This window comes from Polistes fuscatus, unplaced genomic scaffold (assembly GCF_010416935.1).
Source record: "Polistes fuscatus isolate 324 unplaced genomic scaffold, CU_Pfus_HIC Scaffold14, whole genome shotgun sequence".
NCBI lineage: Eukaryota > Metazoa > Arthropoda > Insecta > Hymenoptera > Vespidae > Polistes > Polistes fuscatus.
In genome coordinates, this window is record NW_025113042.1 from 234,993 (window position 1) to 254,584 (window position 19,592).

A 19,592-nucleotide genomic window follows, 5' to 3' on the forward strand; every position below is an offset into this window, starting at 1 on the left:
ATAATTGTTTCAGGTTATATTACCTATAATAAATAATATTTTTTATAATATTTCAAATCATGGTTTCTTTGATAAAAAATATTCAATTTACTTCACTCTTTCACAATGGCAATAAAATTGCAACACGGTTGTTTTCTACCAATACACTACTACATTTGGAAACTGATATGAAAGAAGTGATTTTAAAATATCTCGATGGGAAGGATAACGGTATAGCAGTACTAGGGTTAAATCGTCCAAATACCCGTAATGCTTTTGGAAAAAATCTTCTTTCTCAATTAAATCATGCAATTTCTACTATTAAACAGGATGGTAAATTACGAGTATTAATTATTCGTAGCTTAGTACCATTTGTCTTCTGTTCTGGTGCTGATTTACGTGAAAGGTTAAAAATGAATAAATCCGAAGTATCAGAATTTGTAACATCTTTAAGGAATGTTATGAACGACATAGAATCTATACCAATACCAGTTATATCTGCCATAGATGGTATAGCATTGGGTGGTGGTTTAGAACTAGCATTGGCTACAGATATTAGGATAGCAGCTTCTGAGGCAAAACTTGGTCTTGTAGAAACTAAATTAGCAATAATACCAGGCGCCGGTGGTACTCAGAGATTACCAAGAATAGTCGGATCTGCTATAGCCAAAGAACTTATTTATGCAGCACGCATTTTAAATGGACAGCAAGCAAAGAATATTAATCTTGTAAATGATGCTGTTTCGCAGAATAAAAATGGTGATGCAGCTTATCAAGCTGCTTTATTACTTGCAAGAGAAATTCTGCCTAACGGTCCTATCGGAGTAAAGTAAGTATTATGTATTATTTATTTTTCATTTTAACATATTATTCTATCTTCCAGGCAGGCTAAAGAGGCTATATCAAAAGGTATGGAAGTGTCTATAAAAGATGGATTAGAAATCGAAAAAGCATGTTACAATAAAGTTATAGATACTGAAGATAGACTAGAGGGTCTTTCAGCATTCACAGCAAAACGAGTGCCTATTTATAGAGGTACATAAATTTATGTAATATCAAATAATTATATTGTTAAGTTTCAAACAATGATTATTATATATCTTTTAAAATTTATTTGTTTAAACCAATACTTATATCACATTTTCCTAACAAATCGTACTTTATTGATACCTCTGTTTAAATTTCATGACTTTTATGTATTTCGAAATTCGTCCAATATATATCGATATATATTCGTCCAATATATTATATCGTCGTTAGTTTATTTTGACAAAAATAAACAATGTATATACAATTCGAATGTTATGTCTTTATGTGAGATTTTTATAATTGTTAATTATTAATGTATCAGGAATATAATTTTAAATATACATATTTTTTTAAGATAATAAGAAATATATATACATTATTAATCTTCCTTGATACTTTAAGAAATTAGTTAAATGAAAATAAACAGTGATTATAGAGTTTAATTATTTAATTTTAGAAATGTAAAGAATGTCAATTTTGACAAACAATATTTGAGTATTAGAAATAAGATGATCGTAAAAAAACAATTATGATAAATATTATGTATATATACATACATATATATATACACATATATATATATTTTTGAATGATTTAATTTTTGTATAATATAATTTTTTAAATAAATTTATGTTGTATATTCGGTAAAGTCATCCATATAGACTCGTTTATTAGATCTTGGTGATAAATCATCTGAATTACCTTCAGAATTATTATTTACGGATTCTTGTAGTACTTTGTTTCTAAGTCTTTTAATATGCCTCAAACGTTCCAACCAATTGGAAGCATATGGATTACGATTATTTTGTTTATGGAAGAAGAAACCATGGAGGCTAGCTGCAAATAATTACAATGATCATCATCAATTTAAAGATAGTAAATTAAACTTTTGCTATTCGTTATATAGAAGAATTTACATTTGCATGCAAAGCAAGCTGACGTGCGAGTATAGCTAGGTTTTCATCGGAAATGATTTTTGGTTCACTATGACCAATATGCTCTGCAAGTTCTTCTCTTGCTTGTACCGTTACTTGATTAGTGCCATGATCTAAAGGTTGGATCACAACGCAAGCATAATTGAATTGTCCCTGAAATACAAATTTATCGTAAAAAAATTCAATATTTTAGTACCTACTACTAAATATTATTACAATTCATTGTAATGTAATTATTATTAAATATTCATTATATAAGATAAATTAATTAGACTATTACAGAATATTTTAATAACTATTCAAACTAATAGGATCTATTGTATTGTATATGTTATAGTCCAAGTAGGAAATCCGGAATTATGAACAATGCCTAGACATTGCTGATAATGTCAAAAAACCCGGCAATGTAAGAATCTATTCATATTTCTCACATTTCTTAGATATTGTGTAAATAACAAATGAGAAACCGGTAAAGTAAAAAAGCAGATATGAAACATTTCGTTCTAAACTGCTTATCTTCCGCTATCATAAGGAACAAACGATACAGATTTTCGATGGTAATCTCTATAAATATCGGTCTAAATGTAATAACTTTCTACTATGATAAGTAACAATAGGCCCTACATAATAATACACCAGCAATGAGTAAGTTTCAGTTTATAGAGGTGCGCATAGTATAGCGGCACGCAGAGTCTCAAAAACCTCCATTCCATTCTTGCTTTTGTGGGGGGCGGAGTGTGTGTTGTGTTGTGTGTGTTGTGTGGTGTGTGTGCGTACGCATGTTGACCGATAATGTATTCTTCTCAACGTTGCCTAAATAGCATTTAATATTCTATAAAATACCTAAGTATTATGTACAATGCCTAGGAAAATTCCGTAACAATTCCTCTGTTGCCTACATTGCCTAAAAATGCTTGGAATTGTTCATAATTCCGGCATTTCCCACTTGGACTAAACATATATCTCAAAAATTGTCGTATTAATTATACGGAGAACATATATCAATTAATAACTTACCTTGACAGTCTGATATTGTACGATTCTCCGATTCATTATGTTACATAATTTTTATGTTGTTGGTACATTGTGGTCGCTGTTGTTGGCATAATGTAGCTACTGAAATGCCTAAATAGTATTTATTTATAAATACTAAGTATTTGTACAATGTGTAAAATTCCATAACAATTCCTTTCGCCTACATTCCTAAAAATGCTTGGAATTGTTCATAATTCCGGCATTTCCCACTTGGACTATAACATATATATCTCAAAAATTGTCGTATTAATTATACGGAGAACATATATCAATTAATAACTTACCTTGACAGTCTGAATATTGTACGATTCTCCTGATTCATTATAAACAAACAGTTACATAATCATTTCCATATGTTGTTTCTTAGAAGTACATTGTGGATCGCTTTGTTTTGTTGGCATTAATGTAGCTACATGAAATGCAACCTAAAATAAAAAAATAAAAAATAACTGTATTTATTTTAAATTAAATTAAACATAAATAGTTAATTAAAGTAGTACAAACTTGTGTAACATCATCTTGCCATATATATGCAAAATTTCCAGTTTCGCCATTGCGATCTAATCCTCCTAATACACTTTCATCTACATCTTTCAATCGAATTAAAGTTCCTAAATCTTTTAAAAATTTCATGTATCGATCAGAACCATGCTGATTAGCTAATATTTCAACCTCATTGGAAACTTGTCCTGGACCAACATATAAAACTCCAATTTTATGAGTTTCATATGGTTGTATTCTATCTAAATTTGTTACCGCTCTTTGTACAGCAGTTGTTTGAGGAACTAATATGGTAGCTGTGCAGTGTGATATAATTGTAAAAACACAAAACTGTAATATGGATATTTAATACGTTAGTTTAGTTATAGAAAATTATTCATTTCATATTTAATGTTTCTTTGCCTGAATTCTATACACTACCTAGGATTTATACCGGTCCGAGGAGATTCCTTAATACGTGGTGAATTACCTCGTCGAGCGCTATTCCATTCATTACGGGATTTTGTAACTGGACTCATTACAGAGATGGTATGTCCTCTATCGCGGAAAGGTATTGGTAAAGGTGGTAATGCAGACGGATCCGGCCTTTCATCTTTCTAATAAAAGAAGACAAAACAAATTATTAATTATAGTTTAAATAATAGTTTATATAATGCATTACAATTAATATACCTTATCGACAAGTAGATTTCTACCAATAGGAGGTTTATTTTCGCTAGCTATCATTATTTGTTTTTGATTAGTGTCATAATTAACCAAACGAGGATAAATCTGTGTTGGCGATTGCGGAGGTTTCGTTCCTGTTGATTGCATTTGCGTTGTACGAACTTGAGTTGTCAAGAAGTTTCCAGGTGCCTAATTATTTGACAGATGTATATTATATTACGTAATCCGTAGATAATATAACGTTAATAAAAGTAACTCGTATCATTATTGTTAGTGTTTTTCATGCCTGTGCAGTAGTTGGCGATGGCGGTACAGTATTGCTATTAGTAGTTATTTGCGTCGCTTGTGTTGCTCCAGGATACGAACGCTGTGATCGTAAGGTACTTGGATGATCTGCCGCGGTATTTCTGACGATGGTGGTGTAGTACCCATGCTAAACATCTCTTCTGGTATTGCTTCATAACTTACTCTAAAATTAATAATTTATACCTATAATAGAGACAGATTCTTAATACTAAGGAAATAAATAAAATAAAACATCGAGTTAAATACCACCTCATGTCTTTTGAAAAATTAGTTTTTGTATGCTTTTTCAATTCTGCTTCTAATTTAATATCTACATCCATAGCAGACAGATCTTTATCAAATTGTTGTATTAATCTTATCTTTATTTAAAAATGGATTTTTCCAATTGGCACTCATTTCAGGACTTGAGTTTGATCTACGTACTGGATTTCGAGCCCGCCTGATATCTACTATAATATTTAGTTTAAATGATTATTTTCAATATTTACCTTCCTACATTATTATTTATCAAACATACCATCCTCGCCTTCCTCTAAACTTTCAAAACTATCTTGTGAACTTTGACGCGAGGGACTCGGACGAGCAGGCGAACCAGGTATTGCAATTGGACCTGAAGACACAGACGAAGAAGTCATTGATTTCATTATACTACTTTGCTCGCTTTGTGGAAAATCATTTTTATCCAGTCCATCCTAAAACAATATTTAACAATTCTTACAATTGCAAAACTTGGGGATTTTGTTCATTATTACAACAATGAATGTTCTTTTATTAAATACCTCTCCTTCATCTCCTGAGTAATCTATAGTAGATTCTTGTTGCCTACTCGATACACCATCACTTGGAAGTGGCATATAAAGAGCCTAATGTCATTTACAGGAAAATCCATTGGAGTTTCTAATTGCATAGAGTTTTGAATTCTCATAATCCAAGACATATCGCCCGTAGGTCTACGTACATATTTCAGCCCAACCTTGGCACCAACAAGCACAAAGTACATGCTCTTCATCTTTTTTTATTTCAAGTATTTGTTCTAATTTTGATTGCTTTTTATGATCTTTTTTATTTTTTTCTATGAGAATTTCTCGTTTTGTATTATCCATATCGTCTATTGATTTTTTCGATTCTTCGATTGGACAATTTGCAGTAGTATTTGCATTAATTTCCGTGTCCGCTATAAGATTGCCTAGACAATTTTTCTTCTTTCCCAATCTGAAAAGCATTATTTATAACTTTAATATTACATATTGAAAAATCATACACGTGATTGAAATATTCTCTATTTACATTTGTAAATTCACATAAATAATTGTTATATACAAAAATTTAAATATAAGCGACTATTTAATATACCTCCAAACTAGATATTCTACGTAAATTTGTTTGGGAGGACTTTATATGTTCAGGTGATTGAGGCCTGGATTTACATGCTACCCAACAATTGTCACATAAACCGCCACGCATTGCTTTGTTACTGCAGCCACTTGTTGTGACACTAATAAGTCTATTACCAAGAAGCCACGTCTAGATTGACCTTCCTTAAGAAGAAAATCTGCTGCTGGCAATCTAGAATTGGAGGGAAAAAGAAAAGGAAAGTAATTCAATTTGTACAAAAAAGTAATATTTGAATACTTAATTGCCATAAAAGAAAATTATAATATAGAATATGATTACCTTTTAGGCGCGAGCGGAATACGTTGAGACAGTATATCGAGCCATAAACTACGTTTCTACTTGAAGAGTCTTCATTAATTAAACTAAAATCAGATTTCATTAAATGTCCTTCTTCAAAAGGAACTATTCCATTTGCTCTAAGACCCTATTATAAAAAAATATAATTATATTAATATTATTTATTTTATAATTTAAAGCTTCGAGATATGTCAATGAATATTACATACCGCAGTGATAAATTTAACAAAATCTCTTCGAAACGATAGTCTACATTTCAAAACCATACAGCAATTACATGATGAGCTAACGATACTGTATAATGATTATATTTAAATGGATTTATATGGCAATAGTATAGCAAATACAGACATATGTTGATCTCCAATGAACTGGCAAAAACTTTTGGTAGTCTAGTAAGAGCTAAAACAATGTTTTAAATTGCATTATTTTGATATAAAAAAAAAGATATAATATTTAAAGATTTAATTTATAGATTTATACTCACTAGACAGAAATTCCAATATAGGAATAGCAATGTGGACTGTAGCTGAGATTTTTGTTAAGATTGAAAGTAGCACGTGCGCACTTATATAATGCAAATATTTATTTATAATACCTCTAAACATTTGATTAGTTTGCTGTAATTAGGTTCTAAGTAGGCATGATACGATGACAAAGATGCTAAAACCGGAAAAACATAAACTCGAAATTCAGAAAGAGTAAATTTAGGTGGGTATTATACAAAGATTCTGGTAGCTTTAATTTCTATCACTAACCTGTAAAATATTAGGTATTCAATTATTAAGAAAAAAAATATATATGTGTATATTAAATGTTACCATGGAACACAATGCTGTAGCAAAGAAATCAATATCATAGTATCCACGATAATATCAAGCTCTGTTTGCAATTGTGGTAATTCTTTTAATACAAGTTGTAAAACTTTCCAATCTGTAATATATAATGCGATTAACGAATAACGATTAAAATTCATTTTAATTATACAAATTAATTTAAATTCGAACCTTTTTCTTGTTTATACAAGAAATAACAGCTTTACAAGCATACGTTAAGACATATGAGTAATCTGATAAGAAGTAGCTGCAATGGTGCAGGACTAACAGGTGGAGACTACTACCACCACATTACTAATTCTTTCTGAAGAGGGATGTTCCAGTACAAGTAAGGACTGTAACGTATTACTGTAGCATTTGATGGGTCCAAGAAACCAAGATGATACAAAGTGTTTGATCTGATTTTTAAAAAGCAGTCAAAAATCTAGATTAAACAAAATACATTAATACATTATAAGTTATTAAATAGAAGGAAAAGTAGTTTTCTGTCTCACATACCAGATATCTAATTGTAGATACATTATGAAAAATAGAGGGATCTTTATAATGCTGCTCAAGATGATTTACTAAAATTTTGTAAGCACAAATGGCATGACTCGATGGCAAATGATACATCTTAAAAGTAAGTATTTTTATTATACCAACAACAGCTGTTTTTATATCCTTTATATCAGTGTCAATTGATATTAATGTATCTGATGTAAATGGTCTATTAATTATCTATAAATAAAGATATTTATGTCTAAGAAAAACATTGAAATACTTGCTTATCGGAGCTAGATTATTACTATTTCTATAATTATTATTGTTTATATTATATCATTGTATTAAACAAAATAGAAGTGAATATAGTAGTTATTATCTAAGCAGTTAATTACCTTTTCTAATATATCTAAAAATTCCAAACATCTTTTAGTCTCGCACTCTAAACAAAGGTCCACAAGAAGATATGCGGCAACATTACGGATTGTAATATCTGGATCCATATCAACGTGTTGCAAATATGGCACAACTGTACGTTCTATTAACTCATCTTCGTATTGCGGCCTAAAAATACTAGATATATTGCTCTATTCAAAATTCTGTAAATATAAAAATTAATAATACCTATTAACTTGAATCACATTAGCTAATACATTAAGAGCTTTTACTCTTATATTAGTGCGCATATCTGTTTTATAATAAAGTTCCATTAGTGATAACAGTCTAGATTGCCAATGATGGTGCATAGGATTTATTCTAGAAGCTCTGTATTCAATTAATTTTAAAACCGAAGATTCCTAGAAAATAATTAATAATAAGTATATTATTTGAAGCTTTATTTTAAAATATTTTTTCACACGAGAAAAAATTATTACTTACAGAGCGTACGTTACTGCAACGTTCTACAAGATTATAAAATCTTTCTACATAACCATTGTAATGATTAATATCAAGCAAATTTTCAATATTATTTATTGTTTCGTGCAAACTTATCGATACTTGTTTGGTGGCTGGTTGATTACTAGTTTCTGAACAAAAATAATAACATCCAGTTCTAATTTGTCTTTCTTTGTAAATCCAAATTCATATAAAAATGAAAATATTATGTATAAATTACCAGTATGTACGATTATATCTTCTATGATATCAAGGATAATGCTCCATGTTGGTTCATGAAGTTCAGCACCACATTTATTTACTAATCTTTGAATCGATAATGTAACTTCATACATTACAATTGGATGATTGCATTGTAAAGCCTTGGAGAGGTAGTTATTTTAAATATATACTTTTAAACTTTTGAATAATCATTTTTAGATTTATTTATGGTATATTTACCTGACGAAATGATGGTAGAACTGATGTCGGTGTACAAACTAATTTAGGAATTCTATGTGTACCCCATAGTCCCATATTGACATAAAAAACAGCACCTCTAAGGAGCCGTACATCACGTTGAAAATTTATATCTTGTAATAAACGACACATTGTATAATGCAGAATGTCCCATATGAGTACCCAATAAATTTCTCATTATCTGCATTTATATATATATAGTAAATAATAAAACATTTTTCTTAGTAAATAATAGATTGACCAAATTGCGTAGTAAAAAAAATGTATCTTTAATTCACTCTACGTACCTTCCAGCTTATCTGACAATATGTTTCAACATTGACACTTCTGCATAACGCTATAATAAACATCTGTAATGAGTCTGGTTGTAAATTACTGTAGCATACTATTGCATCAAGAACTTCTAAACATCCTGAGACTACATCTGTGTTATTACTGTAATAACATAGATGACAAATACACCTAAAATGTACAAGTTTAAGAAGAAATTTTACATGAAATATTAGAGAAAGTAGAAAATTCTATTAATAGAGAGATTATTATTTACTGAATAAGACCCGATACAATATGTTCGTCGATGTAAGCAGAATTAAATTTAATGATGTTAACTAAGAGTGATAGAAATTCAGCACCCCGATTACCATCATCGTTAGTTACCGTTGGTAGCCATTCTAATAAAAATGGGCCCATTCTTTCCTCCAAATGTAAAATATCCTTTCCATTTTCTGTTAAACTTTGAAGTAATTCTAACCTAATATACATTAATTTTTATCATTTATTACATATTATATTACACTTTTTAATATAATAATGTAAATTTTCAAAAATAAAGAATAAAAAAAGAAAATATGTCGAAAATGATTTTTCTGTTACCTAGGTCCAATATCTTCAGGAATATTATGATCTTTTACTACCATGAAAAATTTTACTCGCATTAAAGCAGATAATTTAGAATATTGACCTTGTACAAGACATCTTAAAAAATTCAATGTTACATGTCTGTGTTCGCGTGGTATATTCTTTCCCAGTAAATCTTGAACTAAATTCCATAAACGTTCAGCTGCTCTCTAATAGAAAATAATAATATATATATGTATAATTAATCTTTACTATTTAAATATCTACACAGAGTGGTAAAAAAAAGGGTCTGATAATTGAAGAATTTATAATACTTATCAAGAGGAGTGTAAAACGTCTTAACAACATGAATTCTAAAGTCAACCCTTTCAATGTAATAAATTAACTTTTATTATTTATAAGTATTAAAGTTTCGAGTAAGCGAGTCTCTTGGCAACATATTTAATGTACACAGAGGGATTTCTTTGGAAATACACTAGTTCAAGGAATATTCGAAAGTACATGTCAATCTATGATCCATAGATATTAGAATTGCATTCAAATGAAAAAAGAACATGTCGAATATTTGTGATTTGTACATATTATGTTTGTGTCTATGAAGAAGTTATCTTGACAACCTTGACTAATATATTTCTAAATAAATATAATAATAATAAGAATAATAATTTACATCTTCCCATTGTTGATTAAGTACTGCGTCACAAAGATCTTTAATAACTTTAGTACGATGATGTACCGGACTGTCAGGACTAATTTCTTTTTCAATGTCGTGTGATAATGTAAAATCTTCGCGACTTTTATAATTTCCTAAAAAATAATATATTAAAAGTATATATTATTTACGTAAATTCATTAAAATATATATATATATTTATTCTAAAGTATTTTCACAAAAAGCTAGTTACATATATATATTAACAATTTATAAATTATGAAATTAATTATGATTTTATTAATTAACAAGTATTTTTAAGATATCAATAGTTCTTAATAAACAAATGAATGTAGAAAACCTGTTTAAGATTGATATTTACAATAATGTTCGAATTTAATTTACCTTTATTAATACGAAAGAATTGCTTCAATTTATCGTGTAAAGTTTTATTATCCTTGTCCTTTGAACTCATTTTTGATAATTCGGATTGTTAACTGAAACATACAGAATGAAACGAGTTTCAAAGGACTTTCATTATATTATATCGTATAACATTGGATATGTCAAAAACAAATCTTAATCATGGAATATGTATTTTATAGGTTGTACAATCAATGTGAAATTTAGCATTGAAAAACTCAGAAGGTAATAAGAAATACAGAGGTGGCGCCGCAGCTTCGAATAGCGGATAAAAGGAAGAACGAATAGATATAATAAAGGTCTACCCGTTAGCACAAAAAGTTGGCATGAAACCTCCAGAATTAAGAAAAATGAAGATATACATTTAATTGCTAACTATTTACTAATTCGAAATCCATAATTGCTATGTCTTTTAATTAATTATTTAATTAATTATTGATAATTAAAAATGTGAAAAATTTTTATTTCTTAGTAAAGCAACGTAGTTGGCCATAGCAGAAAAAAATGAATAAGTGAGCTAAATTGCTAATAAAATGTTTATTTAAAATACATAACTTTAAACTTTATTAATTAATTATTTAATTAGTTATTAATAATTAAAATTGTGAAAACGTCATGAAGAGGTTATATGTTATACGCATGCGCAACCACAAATTCAAGGTGCATGCGCACTTTGAAAAAAATAAAAGTAAAGTTGGTAAACCTGCAGGGGATATATTTTAAGTTGATTTCCAAAGTAACAACCATGGAGACTATACAAAGAACACTTATTTTAACCTATATGATGGGTATGTTCTGATATAAAAACGAAATAGAACACGATCGCCCTCTTATTTTTATATCCCATTTGTATACATGGAGTTCGTGTTTCTTGTATAGTCTCCATGGTTGTTCCTTTGGAAATCAACTTTAAATATATCCCCTGCAGGTTTTTACCAACTTTACTTTTATTTTTTCAAAGTGCGCATGCACCTTGAATTTGTGGTTGCGCATGAGTATAACATATAACCTCATCATGACGTTTCCACATTTTTAATTATTAATAACTAATTAAATAATTAATTAAAAGACATAGCAATTATGGATTTCGAATTAGCAAATAGCTAGCAATTAAATGTATATCTTCATTTTTCTTAATTCTAGAAGTTTTATGCCAACTTTTTTGTTCTCTACCCGTTGTGTAGAGACAAAATGTCGGTACATTATATTTACAATTAGTTTTTTATGGAAAAAAAATTATGTTTTCACGATAATTATCAATAGTAGATTGAACAAAATTATTCATAATATTTTTTCTTTTATTTTTAATTTTTTGTTCATAAAATTAAATCGAAATAAATCTAAACGTAGATATGAAGACTTCAACAATATTTCGAAGGTACATAATCAAAATTGCAGGTTACTTACGATTATAAGGAATATCTGTTTAGATTTCATTAGATTTTCAAAATTATAATTATTTATATCCAGTAATATTATGGAATATACATTTTGAAAAGTTGTAACATATTAAAATATTTCTTTACGTGACACTGAATGTAAATAAAAATGTGCGAATAAATAAGGATCTGCGTTAATTGGTTAGAATTCAGGCGGTGATTATAAAGAGTTTATTTGAGCAACATTGATTTCATTGATATTTTATTATAATGATTACGTATCAGATGACCATATATTTTATTGTCTACCACACATCACTTATTCTATCACGAGAATAATAAATCACGTATTTTTATTTATTTTGTCTTTTTTTACTCTGAAAATATAATAACTTTTTATTTTATTTCTAACCTTATTCTAACATAGTTTTATATTGGGCACATAATTTATTTATACATTTGAAACGAACTTTTCAAAATGATGCAACAATATATGAAAGAATTGGAACAAGTGAGTTTGTGATTATATGTATATACATATCCATATAAATATGCATATGTAATATAAAATGATATATATTATTTCTTTAGGAGCCTTTTGATCCAGAAGAATTTGTTGAACGTCTAGCTTGGAGGACCGTTAATGATAAAACAAAAGATGGAAGCAAAGCATTTTTAATCCTGTCATTGTACATGAGACTTTCTTACAAGCTATTAAGGATTTACAAATTTTAGAAGAACGTCAGCAAAAAAAGTGTGACAAGTTAGAAGCTGCTTTAAAGGATGAAGAAGCCAGGCACGCTCTTGAAATATTAGATTTACAAGAAAGAAATAAACATTCGATTGACTTGTTTCATCAATTAGACGAAAGAATAAATTCTGTTGCTACAAAAGTTCTTCATTTAGGAGATCAATTAGAAAGTGTTAATATACCAAGAGCTAGAGCAGTTGAAGCTCAAAAACTTATGCGTTATTTCTCAGAATTCTTAAGTCCTGGACCTTTAACTGATACCATTTTTACAGATAAAACTTCAGTAAGAGCATTATGCTTAAAAACTATTATTATATTGAAAAGCAAGCTTTTCTTTATGTCACTATTTCTTATTTCAGTTAGATGAAGCAGCAGATGTGATTCAGAAATTGCATCTTATTGCTCAAGAGTTACCCGCAGACAAATTTGAACATGCGAAGAAAAAGATAAGCATTAAATATGATGAAATAGAACGTAATCTTATAGAAGAATTTGTTCAATCACACAGTCGAGAAGATGCAGTTAGAATGAAAGAATTAGCATCTGTATTATCTCAGTTTAAAGGCTATTCACAATGCATTGATGCATTTATAGAACAAAGTCAAATGGGTTCATTTGGTGGAAAGGATGTGTTTCAAGATGTAATACCAATGTGTACAAAATATAATAAATTAATGGAACAAGTATTTCTAATCCAGAACAAGTAATGGCAAATTCGTTCTTAACATTTATCATCTACGACTTCAAAAATGCTGTTGCTAAGTTGGCCGATAAAACTGATTCTGATAAATATCTCAAAAATTTACATGATTTGTATGGAAGAACTGTTAAATTATCAAATGAATTAAAAATGTTTAACATGGGTACTGATGATAGTTACCTTAAAAAATTAACTAGAAATATATTTCAAAAATATTTAGATACTTATATCACGTAAGTTTATATTTTAAAAAATGTTATGAATATACAAACAATTAATCCATTTAATATGTTTTAGTACTGAAATTAAAGCATTACGAGAGAAATCAGCAACTTTATTAATTGAATATTATGAATCCAAAAATCACCAAAAAAAGCAACTGCAAACTGGTAGTTTTCAAGAATTACGTCGTGATTTGCAAGCTGCGCTTGCAGCAAGAACAAATATAAATATTGCACAAATAGAAAATTATGGTGGAGAAACATTTCTTTCGGAAGAGTTAGCCATTGCACTTTTACAAAGAAGTAAAATGGCTTTTCAAAGATGCCAATTATTATCACAACCCAATGATTTATCTGTAAATGTGGTTCAAATTTTTGAAATATTGTTACAATACTTGATAAATGAACACGTTGATTATGCATTAGAGCTTGGGTTGCAAAGCGTACCAATACCAGAAAGTAGAACTCAACCAGAAATACATTTCTTCAATGTCATGCATCAGTGCAATGCAATAGTTCGTCTTTTGGAAGAACAATTTAATGATAGTGTGCTTCCTCTCATTATGTAAATTTCTCTATTTCTCTCTCATTAAGTTTATCAATTATTTAATATTTAAAATAATAATTGAATTTTTTAACTTAATATTATTTTTTCAGAGGTACAGCTAAACATGGAGAATGTGTATTAAAAAAAAAAGTTATATTAGATCAAATTGATATGAAATTAGATACTGGTTTAGAAAGAAGTATAAGTGCCATTGTTGGTTGGGTTAAGATATACTTACAAAATGAACAGAAGAAAACTGATTTTAAACCTGATACCGATGTAGATACTTTAAGTACTCCAGCTTGCCTAACAGTAGTGCAATATGTAACAGGAATGATACGTCAAATTAGAAATACCCTAGATGGCAAGAATTTGGAAACTGCTTTAACAGAACTTGGAGTTCGTTTTCATAAAGTCATTTATGATCATTTACAACAATTTCAATTTAATTCTGCTGGTGCAATGTGTGCAATATGTGACATGAATGAATATAGAAAATGTGTCAAAGAACTTGACGTTGATATGGTTACATCATCATTTGATACATTGCATGCATTGTGCAATTTACTTTTAGTAAAACCAGAAAATTTAAAACAAGTATGCTCAGGAGATCAATTGGTACATATCTCTCTTTTTTATCTAAAACTATGCGGAATATTTAGTAACCACATATTACAGATATATTGTTATAATAATTTCTATAATTTTTTTAGGCTGTACTTGATCGTTCAGTTTTACTTAATTTCATTCAATTGAGAACAGACTACAAAACCCAAAAATTAGCTAATTGTTTGAAGGGTCTTGCAACGTGATAACGTGTATTTTACGTATAGAAGTTTTAAATAATGCTGGAATGTACGTAACGTTGATTGTATGTAATTATTGTTTTTTTGTATTTATAGACGTAGAATCAAGAATGACTGGCCACAGGATGATCATTTAAAATAAAATACATATACAGAAAAAATTATTTGTAAATAGTATCACACATGTATCTCTCTCTAAGTTTTACTGCATACCTTGTATGTAAAATTAATTCAATTTATTTTTTTATATTTGAATTAATAAGCAACAAAAGTATTAGAACATTATGTGACGTTCCATGTTAAATAGATAATAATTAACTAGAGAATACTCATTTATAGTAAATGTATACTAACAATTTATTAATGCATAATAATTGTCATAAAGGGACCCTCTTTCTTTTATCTGTTTTCATATTACCTTTAATGAAATAACTAATTATAAATATAAGATAAGAATATGCTTCCCGTTTTAGTAAGATTAAAAAAAGTTTTCATTTACAATATTGAAAACATAATTTATACATTGATTTGATGAAAACATATATTACCTTTATAAAGTAGTACACTAATCGATAACAAAATTTTTTAATTCGATTAACATTAAATTGTTTTATATCAGATAATAATAGTAAAAGTAATTTAATGTATGAAATCCTCTCCCCCTCCCTTCTCATAAAAATTAAACTGAATTAAAAGATGAATATCAACGTATTAAAAATTATCATATGCATTTTGATGCATATACTCCTTATTAATATCTTTATTTCATATTATTTTTGTAGTCATATTTTGAGTCAATTATATACTTAAATGGAAAGATCCAAACCATGGTAGAATAAATGGAATAAACAGAAAGAAAAAATATTGATTAAGGGAATTTCGTTACTAGTACATAATTCATAGGCAATACTAGAACGTTAGAATTTTCACGCACAATCATAATTTATTGAATATCACAAAGACGAGTTACACTTTGTCTTTATGTATTTGTTTCTTGCTTACTATAAAATATTAAATACAGTAGATTTGTATTTTTCATTATGCATGAAAATTCATTTTCTATCAGAGTATATGTTTGTATGCTTTTGTTCTGACAAGTAATTATACATAAATACTATTTATATGAAATTCCTACATATGCACGACAATGTTAAGAAAAAATAAAAAGAGAAATAAATAATATTTTAGTGAAATATTGATTCTATGTACACTGTATATTGACTCGATGATTGCAATTTTCAAATATTTTTCAAAACAAACAGCATTTATATACTAATAGTATTCGGTTATGTATTATTCATTCAGGAAGAGCACACAACTTTCAATTCATTTTTAAAGAAATGTTCCAATAATATAGTACAAGAATATATTTATGTAAGCAATAATACTACATATAAATCTATATATCGTCTTGTTTTTAACAGAAATAAAGCATACAAATGTGTAAAAATAATGACACAATTTTATTAAATTTTATTGAAGTTGTAAAAAAAAGAGTAAAATATTTTGCCATACTTGTACTGTACTGTTAATTACGTTAAATGATTAGCACAATTCAATAATAATAACAAGGTTTTAAGTTCAGATTTCACTAAACAGTCTGAAGAACTATTGTAGTAAAAGAAGAATAGAGAAGCTCATGGGTGGTATCAGCGCATGCGATACGTATTTGTTTCATGAATTTCGCACAAATCTCCCTTGAAGTCCAACTCGATACTGAAATCCAGATCTCTATAATTTCTTGCATTGGGCTTCATAGAAAATACACCATATATTTCTTCTCCTTTTTTTACTGTCATGTATTCATCAAAATAAAACACTGTTTGCTTCCAGTGCGTATATTGCACTTCGGGCGCTGTACTAAAGCCAATTCGTTTGTGGCACTTAGTGAATTCGATATTGAAGAATGTAACTAGCGCTTGAACATAATCATTTCTACGAACTTGAAGAGTAAATGGTGATGAGAATTCTAAATCGGCCTTTGTTACAGTATATAGATCAACTTCTTTGATGAGACATGCATTTGTTACAACTTGTTTTGGATCTACGATATCCACCAATGGTTCGCTTATTGCTACTTTCCTTATGCTACTCATATCAAAGCCATATACATCATCCCACCAATTAATTTTTTCATCCTTATATTGTCTATCCTCTATGCCGCATATGAACAGAGTTGCTTTATCAGGAAATAACATTCCATCTTCACGAAGCCACTTATCTCTAGCAAAAAGCACTGTGTCCAGCATAGATTCGTAAAATAAACAATAACCCATCCACTCGGATATAATTATGTCTACTTTTTCTATGTCATCTGGTAAAGAAACTTCTTCGACTTTGCCTTTCAAAATTGTTACCACGTTTGAAAGTTGATTAGCTTCCACAATTTTTTCTGCATACTCAACAATATTAGAACATTCTATCCCAATAACTCTGGCAGCTCCAGCTTTTGCTGCAAACATTGATAATATACCTGTACCACAGCCTATATCCAAAACTGTTTTCCTTTAAAAGATGTTTATTGTGGTACATGGAATTACGGTATGTCATAGTTCGTACTTCATCCTTTAACATTTCTTCGTGAATTCCATAATGAGCATAAGAATCGAAGTAATAATCTCTAGATGTCATATCTTCCACAGATACAGATTCTTTGCACGACGGCATGCTAGCATTTGTAGCTGCTACAGGAGCTGATTCTCCAACATCCATTGATTCCATTTTTGAAGTCTGTAATCATTCGTTACAACATATATTATAAAAATGCTATCAATTAAACTACATGCACTCATTTATCAGATATATATAAATAATCTTAATAATCCTAAATTTCAATACAATTTTATAACCAAATATTTCATCAAATTCCACCATTTTGTAAATATAAGAAATTACTTATATTATACTTAGTAATTTTCTCTTTTATATAGGATAATTTTGTTTGCAAATAATAAATAATTAATTGGTGATAATATAAAACGTTTGCAGTTAAAAATTTATATAAATTTGTTTAAATTCTATGTTTTATGTAAAATAAAATTAAAAAAAATATATATATACGTTAAGCATAAATAAAATATACGTAGATATGCAAAATACATAGTATAAATATTATTTACAATACTATTCATTTACAGTACGAATTGTGCAATAAAAATGTTTAAAATTGAACAAACTATTTTGTACGATCTAAGAAGACGCACGTGCCCGCCAAAACGAATGGCGTCTTTTACAGATCGAATTATCCATGAATACTGTTCATCATGCGGGCACTTAATTCATGTTATTATATATTGTATAGCACCAGCAATACAGTGATTAAACATGGTTCAATTAATCAGAAATAATGCGAAGAAATTACTAATAATATTTGAACATTATTACCAAGGAACCAATTAAAGAAATAACAATATATTTCGTCATACATTTGCTATAATTTTGCGATTGGCAGTAAAAATAATTAGTATATGTATTAGTATTATTTCTTAGTAATCGTCATAATAAATATAATTTTTATTACAATATTTTATGTAACAGATAACACTTTTCTAATTAAATTATAAAAATAATTCGTCAAAAGTTACCTGATTTTCAGTAGTACACATGCCACTCTGGTTGATTTCTGCCGGCACTTCATTAGCTGCCGCCATTTTGTTCCGCGTCACAGCAGACGACTACCTTCAGGAACGTATGCAATCGTTTGCATACGGGTGAACTGAATACCTACTATTTCGAATGAAGACAAATTGCAATCAAAAATAAGAAAAACAATGTTATCTAATAACAATTCATATAGGCGAATACTTATCAATAAAAGCTTATTAAATGTAAGGAAACTATTGAACATTTAATGACAATATAATGTAGATTATATTAATTATAAAACGTAATATTTATATAATATTAATAATGTAAATTATAGATTACCATTTAATATTGTAGTAACTGTTCTTTTCAAGATAATACACACTTCACAACAATATCTCTTTAACATTGATATTCCACATTATTCCAAGTTTTAATTTGTTTCCAAAATTCATGTGTAACTCTTTTTAGACAACTTTAACGTTTAACAATAATGTGAATTTACCAACAATGAAAAGGACAAATTTTTCATTAAATATAATCTCACATTGATTTTTCAATCATTTGATAGAAGAAAGTATAAAAAAAGAATATAGAAATGGTAAAAATGATTACTACAAGACAGGATGACGAAATGTCCAGGAAAGTACAATTTTCAAGAACAAAGAATCATTTGATACGTCCCTGTTAGATGCGCAGTGCGGTCGTCCGAATATTCTTCATTATCTTGTATTAAATGTATTTATTTATTTCAGTTTTTATGTTAAAAATTCTATTTTTAAGAAGCAAGAATAGATATAATAAAATAATACATAATATTTCATCGTAAGAATAAATTTGAATTCGTAGATT

The 19,592-nt window shown here is 28.5% G+C and overlaps 4 protein-coding genes across 5 annotated transcripts; 2 read left to right on the top strand and 2 right to left on the bottom strand.

Annotated features, from left to right (window-relative positions):
- Positions 1-13: 13 nt before the first annotated feature.
- On the top strand, positions 14-1,065 carry LOC122514229 (methylglutaconyl-CoA hydratase, mitochondrial). 2 transcript variants are annotated; one of them, XM_043630924.1, is made up of 3 exons: positions 14-312; positions 487-808; positions 863-1,065. In XM_043630924.1, exons 1-3 carry the CDS (start codon positions 60-62, stop codon positions 1,020-1,022), a joined length of 735 nt encoding a protein of 244 aa, XP_043486859.1. In that variant the 5' UTR covers positions 14-59; the 3' UTR covers positions 1,023-1,065. The 2 variants fall into 2 exon arrangements, with proteins under 2 accessions (XP_043486859.1, XP_043486858.1); XM_043630923.1 differs by having other exon boundaries at positions 14-808.
- Positions 1,066-1,222: 157 nt separating this feature from the next.
- On the bottom strand, positions 1,223-10,821 carry LOC122514291 (tuberin; the record flags this gene model as incomplete). Its single annotated transcript, XM_043631022.1, is given in 46 exon segments — positions 1,223-1,818; positions 1,821-1,845; positions 1,926-2,096; positions 3,263-3,403; positions 3,483-3,772; positions 3,775-3,809; positions 3,900-4,075; positions 4,152-4,334; positions 4,432-4,551; positions 4,554-4,614; positions 4,701-4,802; positions 4,804-4,897; positions 4,969-5,143; positions 5,231-5,316; positions 5,319-5,413; positions 5,415-5,612; positions 5,614-5,663; positions 5,805-5,977; positions 5,980-6,017; positions 6,126-6,133; positions 6,135-6,171; positions 6,173-6,270; positions 6,353-6,402; positions 6,405-6,466; positions 6,468-6,516; positions 6,519-6,545; positions 6,631-6,705; positions 6,708-6,860; positions 6,863-6,892; positions 6,955-7,002; positions 7,005-7,078; positions 7,152-7,200; positions 7,203-7,226; positions 7,229-7,403; positions 7,478-7,699; positions 7,858-8,026; positions 8,087-8,259; positions 8,342-8,490; positions 8,580-8,721; positions 8,801-8,957; positions 8,959-8,999; positions 9,106-9,280; positions 9,366-9,569; positions 9,692-9,885; positions 10,347-10,483; positions 10,734-10,821. Coding segments are annotated over 46 exon segments (5,205 nt in total), but the record flags the coding sequence as incomplete, so codon positions are not given.
- Positions 10,822-12,136: 1,315 nt separating this feature from the next.
- Positions 12,137-15,775, top strand: LOC122514227 (exocyst complex component 5). Its single transcript, XM_043630920.1, is given in 8 exon segments — positions 12,137-12,641; positions 12,722-12,796; positions 12,799-13,164; positions 13,241-13,568; positions 13,571-13,814; positions 13,879-14,367; positions 14,460-14,967; positions 15,063-15,775. Coding segments are annotated over 8 exon segments (2,142 nt in total). The 5' UTR covers positions 12,137-12,608; the 3' UTR covers positions 15,162-15,775.
- Positions 15,776-16,078: 303 nt separating this feature from the next.
- On the bottom strand, positions 16,079-19,390 carry LOC122514228 (protein arginine N-methyltransferase 1-like). The gene is given in 4 exon segments (XM_043630921.1): positions 16,079-17,660; positions 17,662-17,885; positions 18,740-18,878; positions 19,083-19,390. Coding segments are annotated over 3 exon segments (1,146 nt in total). The 5' UTR covers positions 18,806-18,878; positions 19,083-19,390; the 3' UTR covers positions 16,079-16,804.
- Between the last annotated feature and the right edge of the window lie 202 nt (positions 19,391-19,592).